At 41.1% G+C, this 13,419-nt stretch overlaps 1 protein-coding gene across 3 annotated transcripts in view; it reads left to right on the forward strand.

The window, feature by feature from the left end:
- The window catches only part of farp1 (FERM, RhoGEF (ARHGEF) and pleckstrin domain protein 1 (chondrocyte-derived)), a 240,541-nt gene extending 228,418 nt beyond the window's left edge, over positions 1 to 12,123 (forward strand). For all 3 annotated transcript variants that reach the window (XM_067986578.1, XM_067986580.1, XM_067986579.1), the window contains exons 25-27: positions 7,094 to 7,201; positions 8,133 to 8,284; positions 8,695 to 12,123. In XM_067986578.1, coding sequence (XP_067842679.1) covers positions 7,094 to 7,201; positions 8,133 to 8,284; positions 8,695 to 8,776 — 342 coding nt within the window. In that variant the 3' untranslated portion in view covers positions 8,777 to 12,123. The remainder of the gene's footprint in view (positions 1 to 7,093; positions 7,202 to 8,132; positions 8,285 to 8,694) is intronic.
- The last annotated feature ends 1,296 nt before the right edge of the window (positions 12,124 to 13,419 follow it).

The raw sequence follows: 13,419 nt of genomic DNA on the forward strand, positions 1-13,419 counted from the left end.
ACCACATTGTAGACTCGTGACTAAAGTCAGAGCATGTGGAGTCAGGGGACAAGTAGCAGAATAGATAGCAAGTTGGTTACAAAATAGAAAACAGAACAGGGGTTAAGGGTAGGGTAGTTACTCAGACTGGCAAAAGGTGGGAAGTGGTGTTCCACAGCGATCGGTGCTGGGACCACTGTTGTTCACAATTTACACCAACGATTTGGATTTGGGAATCGGAAGTACAAGTTCAAAATTTGCAGATGACACCAAATTGGGGGTGTAGTTAATACAAAGAAATAATGCGTCAATATGCAAGAGGACATTAATAAAGTTGCAGAATGGGCGTGTAATTGGGAAATGAATTTCAATATTGATAAGTGTGAGGTGGTGCATTTTGGTAGAAAGAATAAGGTGACCACATACTCCTTGGACATTAAGAGTCTAAATGAGGTAGTGGAGCAGAGGGATCTGGGGGTACAGATACACAAATCACTAAAGTAGCACATAGGTTAATAAGGCCATAAAAAAGGCAAATCATACACTAAGGTTCATTTCCAGAGGGATAGAATTGAAAAGCAGAGAAGTTGTGTAGAACCTTGGTTAGACCACACTTGGAGTACTGTGCACAGTTCTGGTCTCCATATTATAGAAAGGATATAGAGGCACTGGAAAGGGTGAAAAAAAGATTCACAAGGATGATGCCAGAACTGAGAGGATATACCTCTCAGGAAAGGCTGAACAGGCTGGGGCTCTTTTCTCTAGAAAAGAGAAGGCTGAGGGGTGAACCCGATAGAGGCCTTTAAGATAATGAAAGGGTTTGATAGGGTAGACGTGGAGAAAATGTTTCCACTTGTGGGGGAGTCCAAAACTAGAGGTCATAAATATAAAGTAGTCACAAATAAACATAGGGAATTCAGGAGAAACTTCTTTGCCCAGAGAGTGGTGAGAATGTGGAACTCGCTACCACAAGGAGTAGTTGAGGCGAATAGCAGAGATACTTTTAAGGGGAAGCTAGATAAACACATGAGGGAGAAAGGAATAGAAGGATATCCTGATAGGGTTAAATGAAGTAGGAAGGGAGGAGGCTCATGTGGAGCATAAATGCCGGCATAGACCAGTTGGGCCGAATGGCCTGTTTCTGTGCTGTAGTTTCGATGTAACTTGATGTGAAAATCCTTAAAGTAAAATTGGTTTGGCTCCTTTTTAAAGCTTTTTTTTTCAGGCATCCTGTCAAGCTCTAACCCTTGTTCTTGCTACACAGATTGTGGTATTTGTGTGCACTTTACAACTAGGGTTGCCAACTCTGGTTGGACGTATTCCTGGAGGTTTGATCACGTGACCTCCCGTCTCCCATTGCCCCGCCTCCACCATTGATCACCCAACACGTCCATCCTCGCGACACACTGCCCTTCACAAGGCCAATTGAGGAGCAAACATTCTTCATGGCCCAATTGGATGATTCTCAACTTCAGTCAAACAGCCCTTTTTTCCCATCTCCAATGTTTTTTTATAACCAATAATTGAAAGTGTAAAAGTCCCGATGACTTTTCTCCTGGGTTTGCTCGCAGCAGTGACCTGGAGATTAATCTTCAATTCCTGGGGTCTCCAGGACAGTCCTGGATGGTTGGCAACCCTAATTACAATTCATTTACAAAGCTGTTAGTCCTTCCTTACTCCCTGCATAGTTTACAGTCTGTCTCTGTCTTCTCTCCCTTTGTCCTTGTTGCCTTGTTGGTGTGATGAAGAAACCTTCACTGTTAGTGACTCTGCCTCACTCCCCTCTGGACTGATCAATAATGAGCGGCCTGTTGCCATTTCTCATGTCTGCTGGTATCGAATGCAGAGTCTCTCCTTTTATGATTACTTCAGGATTATCGAGGTAACGGTAAAAGAAAATATGCCGACCAGCTGCCAAGGCATTTGGTTTTAGCAAACAAGGCAGTGATTAAATTGCAGAACTTTGTTTTGATAGCTTTGTGATACTTGGCGTAATCGTTTGTCCTGTCAAAACACAACTGCAGGCTCGATTACAAAGTCAGGCTGAATTTAAATTGCCTACTAATTATTTGTAGGCTTGAGCAAGGCGCAGGTATCTGTTCGTGGACATAAAAAGAATTTTAATTTAGTTGCATCTCATTAAATGAAAACAGCATTTTATTTTATGGACTGTGATACAGTTTTCTGGTAACAGCAATAACTTACCTGCATGACTTCAGACAGTAGTACGTTACACGAGGCATCACACTGACCAGAGAAGCTCAGCTTTTCAATGTTCAGAATGTGACACTTCACCTCATTTGTTAATTGAAAAAAATCGATATATTTTCCTGGGCCAGTTTGAATTATTTCCACAAACACGATTAACCCTTCAACTTATGGTGGTTACAAATTGTAATAATATGAAATTTTAAAATGTAATGTACGAACATATTTAAACAAACATACTACAATACATGGACTTTGTATCTTAAATGAGAAAACAGGAAAGCTTCATATGTATCTCACTGCTTGACTGACTACTGGCAAACAACATAATCTAGTTGAAGACTTTTTTTATTTTAGTTTCTTTTAGTTAGATGTTGTGAAATCATAGAATCTTACAGCACAGAAGGAGGCCATTCGGCCCATCGAGCCTGTGCCGGCTCTTTGAAAGAGCTATCCAATTAGTCCCATTCCCCCTGCTCTTTCCCCGTAGCCCTGCAAATTTTTTCCTTTTCAAGTATTTATCCAATTCCCTTTTGAAAGTTACGATTGAATCTGCTTCCACCGCCCTTTCAGGCAGCGTGTCCCAGATCATAACGACTCGCTGTGTAAAACAAATTCTCCTCATCTCCCCACTGGCTTTTTTGCCAATTATTTTAAATCTGTGTCCTCTGGTTACTGACCCTCCTGTCAGTGGAAACAGTTTTTCCATATCTACTCTATTAAAACCCCTCATAATTTTGAACACCTCTATTAAATCTCCCCGTAGTCTTCTGTACTCTAAGGAGAACAATCCCAGTGGAACAATATATATATTTTTCTTTTGGATTCTCTCCCATCCTCTTTTTCCAGCTCTCTCCTTGACACTCACAATTTCCTGCCAATAAGGTGATTTACTGCTGGTGACGCTGGGAGGTGAACAAGAGAGTACCTGGATTAACCTTCACACTTTAGGAAGGATGTCAAGACCATGGAGAGGGTGCAGAGGAGATTTACTAGAATGGTACCAGGGATGAGGGACTTCAGTTATGTGGAGAGACTGGAGAAGCTGGGGTTGTTCTCCTGAGAGCAGAGAAGGTTAAGGGGAGATTTAATAGAGGCGTTCAAAAACCATGAATGGTTTTGATAGAGTAATTAAGGAGAAACTATTTCCAGTGGCAGAAGGGTTGGTAGCCAGAGGACACAGATTTAAGTTAATTGGCAAAAGAACCAGAGGTGACCTATGGAAAAAAAAATTTACTCAGCGAGTTGTTACGATCTGGAATGCGCTGCCTGAAAGGGCGGTGGAAGCAGATTCAATAGTAACTTTCAAAAGGGAATTGGATAAATTCTTGAAGGGAAGAAAATTGCAAGGCTGTGGGGAAAGAGCAGGGGAGTGGAACTAATTGGAAACCTTTTCCAAAGAGCTACCGATGGGCTGAATGGCCTCCTACTGTGCGGTATCAAGCTATGATTCTGGACAGGAGCTCACAGTGTGGTTCAGTGTTCAAACTTATATTTAAAGGTTTTATAGCTATAACTATAGCGTAAGTGTTGAGGTGGTTTTGCCTCACTTTGATGGTTGCCAACTCTGGTTGGACATATTCCTGGAGGTTTCATCACATGACCTCCTGCCTCCAACCACCCCACCCCACCCCCCCATACTTTCGCCATTGGTCGCCCGACACGTGCTTCCTCGCAGTGCCCCACCTTCCCACAGCCAATCGGAAAGTGGCCATGATGTGGAGATGCCGGTGATGGACTGGGGTGGACAAATGTAAGGACTATAACCTGGCGTTGTAAGATTCCTTACATTAATCGGAAAGTGAGTAGACTCTTCATTACCTGATTTGGATGATTCTTGATTGTCTGTCAAACAGCCTTTTCCCCCCCATCTCCAATATTTTTACAACAAACAAACAAAATTGTTCAAAGTATTTTTTTTTTAAAAAACTTAATTCTTTTTATCACTTATATGATTTTCCTGCTGGGTTTTTGCTTGCAGCAGCGTCCTGAAGATTAGTTTTTAACTCCTGGAGGTTCCAGGGTAATCCTGGAGGGTTGACGACCCTAATCCAGAGTGAGGGCCTGTCCTAACCATGGATAAATGCTCGAGCCAAGTTAGGCCTATATGCTAGATTTAAACAGCACAGGTTTAGTGCTGTTGTTAAGCTTCATGCCAATGCAAAACATGTAATGTAATTCCACTTTTAGTTGTCCATTAAAACTGTAATTAAAATGTTTAATTTAAAGTCCCAAATTCAATGCAGTGAGGTTGCTCTTTCACAGGTTTATTTTTCTTGTGTAATTTACCGTACAATGTCTCCCGAGATACTTTATTATGACAGCGTTGCCCCTTTAAAGTGACTGTCAATAAAATACGTGCACATTATTTAAATAGTGGCAAAATAATAGCTATTGGTAGTTCAATTGGAGAGGTGTCAACTGATGTCCATGCACGTGTAGATAGGTTCGACAGGGTAGACATAGAGATGTTTCCACTTGTGGGGGAGATCAAAACTAGAGGTCATAAATATAAGATAGTCACTAATAAATCCAATAAAGAATTTAGGAGAAACTTCTTTACCCAGAGAGTGGTGAGAATGTGGAACTCGTTACCACAAGGAGTAGTTGAGGTGAATAGAATAGATGCATTTGAGGGGAAGCTGGATAAAGTACCTGAGGGAGAAAGGAATAGAAGGATATGCTGATGGGGTGGGAGGAGGCTCGTGTGGAGCATAAACAACAGCACAGACCTGTTGGGCTGAATGGCCTGTTTCTGTGCTGTAAATTCTATGTAATACTTTCCAGCAGGAAAGTGATCAGAAATGGGATCCCCAGTTAGTTTTTTTGCCACTCCCCAACCCTGAAGCACTAAGTCCAATTGTAGCACTCTACTGTTGCCCTGATTGAGATCAGTTTACTCAGCATAGCTTGGGATCAAACTTGGGACCTCCTGGTCTTCCTGGCTCAATTCTGCACTGGAAATTCTGAACCATCATTGGCGCCTTAGGTCAAGTCTTTAAACCGAAAATGAGGTAAACTTCACAGTTCCAAACATGGGAGAAAAAAATTTAAAATATAAATGAAACATTGCAAACGATGTCATTTGAGGGCCAAATGGAATCTTAACTCTCAACCAGAAAATATGAGCCGGTTTCTGTAACTTGAATCCAGTTGAGTTGGCCAAATCACCAAACAAGAATATAATTCTAGTATTTTATACCTAAGTAAATTTAAGCAGATGTAACTGCATATAACAATGCAAAATAGGACTGGATACATCAACAATGTAGAAAAGATGGCATGCAAAGGAGCTAAGATTAAAAATATAGAATGGTGTATTGTCTGAAATAATGAAAAATAAGTATATATTTCATGATTCGCTTGTCAATAAAGTTCATGGACACTTTTAGGAGTTACCTCCGTGGACTGGGTTGGCTATCTTTAGTTACCTCCGTGGACTGGGTTGGCTATCTTTAGTTACCTCCGTGGACTGGGTTGGCTATCTTTAGTTATCTCAGTTGACTGGGTTGGCTATCTTTAGTTATCTCAGTTGACTGGATTGGCTATCTTTAGTTACCTCCGTGGACTGGGTTGGCTATCTTTAGTTATCTCAGTTGACTGGGTTGGCTATCTTTAGTTATCTCAGTTGACTGGGTTGGCTATCTTTAGTTATCTCAGTTGACTGGGTTGGCTATCTTTAGTTGTGTTTTTTTAATTAATAATTTCATGACTGCCAAGTACATTAAGTAAGCAGATAATGATCAGCAAAGTCTATCAGAGAAGGTTCCCTTCATAAAACGTAAAACTAAGAAGCTGGTTCAGTTTGTACACAAAACAGCCGGCAGCACTCTCCCATATAAGAGGGATGTTAATCACACTCCAAAACGCACACACATTCCTTTGATAGTAATGGCGAAAGTAGATTTATAATTTAGAAGCCTCTAATTTTAAAATAAGATTCTAGTCAATTTAAATGGAATCTTAACAGTTTGAAAGCTTCTCCAGTATTGGAAGTTTGGCTGGAGAGTTTCTGCATTAATAGGGTAGCAGCAGGCAGCATGGTATAAGTAACTAAATGTGATTGGTGTGCTGAACAAATATAGAGACAGCAAAAAAAAAGTCTTGGTAACAGAGGGTGAACGTTTGCTAGAGTATCAGTTCAAATGAAGCTGGACTGCCATCTTAATAATGGAGAGTTGACGGCTCATGTTATTGCTTTCAATTGAAGAATTATGAACAAATAAATGTGTTCTGTACATGATTAGGACCATCCAATAGCATTTCCTAAAGTGAGTTGAGGCAGCAAAGCAATTATTTACAAAAACCTTTCTTCAGCAGCTATTTATTTTTGGTGAATAACTATTTTACAGCCTTCCTTTCACTTCAGGAAATATTAGCGATTCCCCTGAGATCTGAAAGAGTCTGGATTTGTTTATCGTTCTGCAGTTGAAATTAGGGTTGCCAACTCTGGTTGGACGCATTCCTGGAGGTTTCATCACATGACCTCCCGCCTCCAACTGCCCTCCACAGTCAAACGGCCTTTCTCCCCCCATCTCCAAACTTTTATAACTAATATTTAAAAAAAAGTGTTCAAAGAAAATTTTAAAAACATAATTTTTTTTAATGCCCCAATGATTTTTCTCCCTGGGTTTTTGCTCGCAGCAGTGTCCAAGAGATTAATCTTTAATTCCTGGAGACTCCAGGGCAAGCCTGGAGGGTTGGCAACCCTAGTTGAAATGCGAGTGTTGGCAATACCATTAGCAGTAAGTTCTCCATTGCTTTAAAAAAAAACAGCAGCATTTTGATTTCACTAGTGGGCGGTATGTTCACTTTGTTGATCCTTTTTTTGTAATCTCTCTCTGTGATTCCCTTGCAACGTTTATTTATTTTATGTCACTTTATTTGTGGTTTCCTCCCATGTCAGAATCAGCTGTCCGGAAACTTGCTGAGAAAATTCAAAAACAGCAATGGTTGGCAGAAGCTTTGGGTGGTCTTTACTAACTTCTGCCTCTTTTTCTACAAATCGCATCAGGTGAGTCATACAATAGAGTGAACAGTAAATCTGTTGCAAGTACTGAGGGATTTGACGATACAGTGTCCAGGCACATTCACTTCACATCATACATTACCACAGTGACTACACTTCAAAAGTATTTCATTGGCTGTAAAGCGCTTTGGGCTAGTCCTGAGGTCGTGAAAGGCGCTATATAAATGCAAGTTCTTTTTTGAGGTTTCGGATAAAGATTTCTTCCTTATTTATAATGTGTTCACTTGCAGGAGAAATGTTGCATGTAGGCTTGTATTCCCTCGAGTATAGAAGATTAAGGGGTGATCTAATTGAGGTGTTTAAGATGATTAAAGGAGTTGATAGGGGAGATAGAGAGAAACTATTTCCTCTGGTAGGGGGAGTCCAGAACAAGGGGGCATAACCTTAAAATTAGAGCTAGACCGTTCAGGGGTGATGTCAGGAAGCACGTCTTCACACAAAGGGGGGAGGAAATCTGGAACTCTCTCCCTCAAAAAAGCTGTTGAGGCTGGGGGTCAATTGAAAATTTCAAAACTGGGATTGATAGATTTTTGTTGGGCAAGGGTATTAAAGGTTACGGAACCAAGGCGGGTAGATGGAGTTAAGATACAGATCAGCCATGATCGAATTGAATGGCGGAACAGGTTCCATTGTGCTAATTGCTCATGGACAGAAATAACATAAATTGTGTCCTCCTTTTGTGTAATTGTCCTTCTGTTTGTGTCACATTCTTTAATCCTTTCTGCCGTCCTATCTTCTGTTTCTTTTTCACTCTTTCTGCCTCCCCCTTCTTCCTCTCGTTGTATTTCTCCACATTATGTAAGTGTGAATTCCCCGTTTCCAAAAAGTCACGGAAGCGTCAATTGCATTCAGTAATGTTTTCTCCCCCCTCCCCCGCAGTGGCCATTTTCTAACTACGCTTTGGATCTTTTCTTAGGATAATCATCCACTAGCCAGCTTGCCACTGCTGGGCTATTCCGTCACCATTCCTGCAGAGTCTGACAATATTCACAAGGACTACGTCTTCAAGCTACAGTTCAAGTCACACGTGTACTTCTTCAGGGCTGAAAGTGAATATACGTTTGAAAGGTGAGACATTCCTGATGGTAGTGCTGTTGCACCATTGGTTTTTGGAATGTGACTCATTATGCCACTCGTAATGCTGATCATACTGCAAGGCTTCAGGTAATCAATTTATTTTATTAGTTGCTCTTGCAGATTTGCATGGCCTGTTTCTGTGCTGTACATTCTATTTGGCCCAACTGGCCTGTGCCGGCGTACTGCACTAAAGCGTCAGCCTGGATTGTGTGCTCGAGTCTCTGGAGTGAGACTTGAACTCACAACCTTCCAACTCAGAGGCGAGAGTGCTGCCCACTGAGCCAGAAGAAACACAGTCTATGTATAAGTGGGTTTTTTGGATCAAACACAGCGCCCTACTACAATATATCTGCTTGGTTTTTGCACATTTTTACTTTCACGCACCACTTTTCTTTTAACAGGTGGATGGAAGTGATCAGAAGTGCCACGAGCTCTGCTACCCGTACTCGTCTTTTAAGTCGCAAGGAGTCCCACGCCTACTGATCACAGGGGGAAGAAGCTCCTTTTAATCAGACCAGCTTCAGTTCTCACAACGGCATTTTGTATTTTTAGAGTTCCACTCAACATTTTTGAGGTTACTGAATACCTAAACCATCCAGTCTTTAAAATAAGCAATGCCAATATAGTAATTGAATCTATTTTAGAACTACAAAAAAACTGAAATGTGCATGTTTTTCTCCCTCATGAACCTCAGTTTAGTCCAAGATGGGGGGAAATCTACTTTACCAATATATGCCCAGAGTTAAAATGAGTTTGTATTAAAAAAAAATAGCAGCATCAACATTGTGTAAAGTTGAGACCCATAGAGGAGAGTTTGAAAGAATGCATATCTAATCCAATTCTACAATTTCGATGTACCTCTCTTGTTCACTCATTATCTCGTAACCCGAATGCAAGCATAAAACTGTATTGGCAAACTAATCACTGGAATGCATTTTAAAGGATTCAACTGTATTGTAGACACAGCACTAGTGTTTTGAGCTGATTATGTGATCCACATTTTTTTAGACCAATACATTTAGGTACTAATTAATACAGACTTGACAATCACACTGTTGATTTGGATTGAGTTTATCTTTGTCTTGCCATTGATTTAAAGAATCTTCTAACTTTACAAAGGCCCAAGGGTTAAGTCCGACAGCATCCTGGCCTAAGGCTACTGAATTGCCCCAGACAGGCAGACAGCCACTTTGAACACTCAATTGAACATTTAAAATATTATTTTTTTACGCTGTGAAAATTGTTGCCATGTTAAGTAGCTGTGCTTCAGTTCCAATCTGATTATTGCAAATGGAAATGCCCCTGGCCAAAACAGGGTCACTTCTTGCTAGGCTGTAGTTGGCTTTTATTGAGAAAGAAAAAGGTTTAGCCGATCTATTCCCATATCTGCAATATTCCTATACCTTCCATAATTACTAAGCATTCGAATCTGAAGTTTCATAGAATTACCTAGAACGTACAGCATAGAAACAGGCCATTCCGCCCAACTGGTCCATGCTGGTGTTTATGCTCCACACACACCTCCTCCCCTCCCTACTTCATCTCACCCTATTAGCGTAACCTTCTATTCCTCCCTCCCTGGCGTGTTTATTGGCTTCCCTTTATGCATTTGATCCTGAAGTTTATCCATATTGTTTACAGCACAAAATATTTTAATTGATCGTGCCAGGCGGGAAGTCGCAGTAGGCGATTGAGTGAAATTGTTTGAGGATTGCAGCACTGGATTGCTAAACAAGAAGCATTTGGTTCCATTTAAATTCCAGCTTGTTTCCAAGAATGTTCTGTTTTTTTTAAAAAAATCACTTTCGCTTGCTTGGTTCCTTATTAACTCTCCCTGGGCTGAATTTTTCAGGATTTATTTTGTTAAATACCCGTTTTTTAAAAAAAATGCAATTTGTAACCCAATTTAATTTCGAACGGCAGTGAGTTGTAACAGATTATTCTTGAGCATGCAGTGTCACCAGCACACAGTGAAATCTTGAACGGTCGCATATTGTAGGAAGCTTGCACTGTTTACAGTCTGTGCTCAAGTCCCATCCCACGACATGGCGGCTAATGTATTTCCAATGGTAGAGTTTTTAAAAATGGATCTTTTATTTTAAATTCCTGGCATCAGAACAGACTTGATTGTATTTTATCTGATGGGTGATCAAGTTTGAGCCTCATAGCTGAGAGATGAAATGGAATAGCAAACGGGAGTGGTGAGACGTGCAGTATGGATCCATTGAGTGATTCTGGGTTACTTATTTCCTGATGTCACAAGTTGGATTATTTTTATTTATTCCATTATTGCCAAGATGATAATTCATAGGATGGAATCATAGAAACTTACGGCACAGAAGGAGGCCATTCGGCCCATCGTGTCTGTGCCGGCCGAGAAAGAGCTGTCCAGCCTAGTCCCACTTTCCAGCTCATGGTCCGTAGCCTTGTAGGTTACATCCAGGTACTTTTTTAATGAGTTGAGGGTTTCTGCCTCTCCCACCCTTTCAGGCAGTGAGTTCCAGACCCCCACCACCCTCTGGGTGAAAACATTTCTCCTCAACTCCCCTCTAATCCTTCTACCAATTATTATTCTAAAGTGGAGTTGTCCCCATAGAATTTTAAGCTCCGTGTTCTTAACTCATTCAGGGTAGGAGAGCATTTAGTGGATTGAAATCGTATAAATTGTATATTACTTATTCAGTGTCTATACTATACAACATTAATTTTAAACATGATGGAGAATATAACCAATAGTGACCTGATGTGACTTGACTAGCCTTGAACCCAGATTGTTAAATATCCCATTATTTTGTAGTCCCCATGTATGATATATTACATCTGTTACACCAAGACAGCAGTGTATTCCATCCAGTTTCATATGATTTCAATACACTGGGAAAGCTCTTCTACCCTGAATGGGTTAATAACATGGGGCCAACTCCACTTGCCTCTTGCAATAGGCTGTAGAGCTTGTCCCTAGGTCATTTTCGTGGTCTGGTTGGGGTCCTGCAAGGGTGATTTAATGTGCCTGACCCACATCCACTCGCTCCCTCCCCTCGAGGTGGCCCGCACGCGGCCTTTCCAGGGGAACAATAAAAGTAAACTTTGGGCTTTTTAAGCTCCAAAAAGGAGCCATTTTGCCTCCAGGCAGTAGGTAGTCAATCCTTTCTGGGTTAGCCTGGGCAAGGTTGAGGCCTTTCAAAAGGTTTCGTACCAGCCCATCAGCTGGCACGAGTTCTTCCGAGGCCTATTAAAGGTGTGGAGGGTGAAATTTCAGGCCCGCCCCTCCCCCGACATGTCTCTTTGGCAGATTTCCACCCCCCTCCAACCTACCCCTGATTTCTCCCCCTCCCCCCCCGCCCCCAATATGGAAAATGGCTGGAGTGTGAAAAATGGAACCGAATCCTGGCCGAACCCAGATTTGGCCCCAAATTCCAGATGCAGGCACTGATCCGCCCACCCAGTGTCTGTGTTTGATCCAGGCTGGAATTTAAGGATCATAATTTTATTGTCATAACTCCATTCGTTGCGTGAAAGCCCAGTGCTGAATGAAAAGTTGGAGCTAAAGGGATTTTTTTTAAAAAAAAAACATGGAACAGGTACTTCTGTTAAAGCAAGGACTCCTTCTGGGTGGAGTTACACTGGGTGATATTAGCGTACAAATTCATATACTTAAAGTAGCAGATAAAGGAATTTCAGATGCTTGCATCAACATGTTTATATGTTAAGATCGCATCGTGCAATGTCTCAAAACTTTTGCAAGAAAACAGTTCCTATTTTATAGTGTTGAATTTGCCTTTTTTTTTTAAATGACCCAACCATTTCAATAAACACTACCTTGGCACCAATGTTGTAGCATCTGATATCTATGCTGTAATGGATGTCATATTTTGAAAAAAAAACCTAATTTATTGCTAGCTTCCCATTCTGACATATTTTCCCTAATCAAAACTCCACTAAAGTCAATGGAATTCAATCTTCAGTCAGATTAAGTGATGATAAATATCCACAATTTTTTTTTAAAAACACAGATTCATAGGTGCTCAAATCAGTTCCTATGAATTTTTTCAAACATTGCTGTGTTCAGGTATGCAGGAGCCAGCACGGCTGTGATGGGCTGAATGACTGCCTTCCGTGCTCTAAACTCGTAAGTGTTTAAAATACACTCGGCAACACTATCAAAAAGAAATGGTTAAAAGATTGTACGGTTGGAAGCATCCATTAAAAGAACTCAAAGCAAATTGTGATTAAAATTCATGGTTAGAAAGTTCTACCATGCTGATCCCCATCAGTTTATAACAATAAAGTTTGTTTAAAAGATTATCAAAAAAAAAGTATGGGTTTGTGGTTCTGAAGCCATGTAACTCATTACTCAATCCTTGTGTTTCGGATGAGATGTTAAACAGAGGCCCTGTCGGGTAGATGTAAAAGATTTCACGGCAATATTTCGAAGAGCAGGGGAGTTCTCCCCGGTGTCCTGGCCAATATTTATCCCTCAACCAACGTCACTAAAACAGATTACCTGGTCATTAACTCATTGCTGTTTGTGGGATCTCGCTGTGTGCAAATTGGCTGCCGCGTTTCCTACATTACAACAGAGACTACAACAGAAAATACCTCATTGGCTGTAGAGCACTTTGGGACGTCCTGAGGTCATCAAAGGCACTGTATAAATGCAAGTCTCTTTCTATTCTTCATTTTGTTGTTCTTAATTTGCCCTGAGTTATTTTATATTGTGAGTGTTGACATGGGAAGACCTATGAGGTGCCACTAGGGCAATTCAGAGTACATAATAGCGAGATACTGGGCTTCCTAAACCAACTCTATGCACCTTATTCTTGGTAAGCTCCGTAATGGTGCTCATGGTTCCACAGAGAGAGAGCTATCATTTGCTCCTCACAAAGGGTGATATAACTGTAGTTCAATAATAACTCCAAATAGCCTTGGATGTTACAGACATTGAGGTCCTTGTATATCAGTGCTCTCCCGGAATGGTAGATTGGGCTATGCTTTTCCTGAACGCACCCAGGATGTTCAGGCTGGGTTGGCTGAGCTTGCCTCGTCATGGGAAAGCCCAGTAGAGAGAAGCACAGAGACCACATTCCTTTAGTTTAGTAGCTGCACAGTAGCCACTAAATGTGGGC

This window comes from Heptranchias perlo, chromosome 6 (genome assembly GCF_035084215.1).
Source record: "Heptranchias perlo isolate sHepPer1 chromosome 6, sHepPer1.hap1, whole genome shotgun sequence".
NCBI classification, from domain to species: domain Eukaryota; kingdom Metazoa; phylum Chordata; class Chondrichthyes; order Hexanchiformes; family Hexanchidae; genus Heptranchias; species Heptranchias perlo.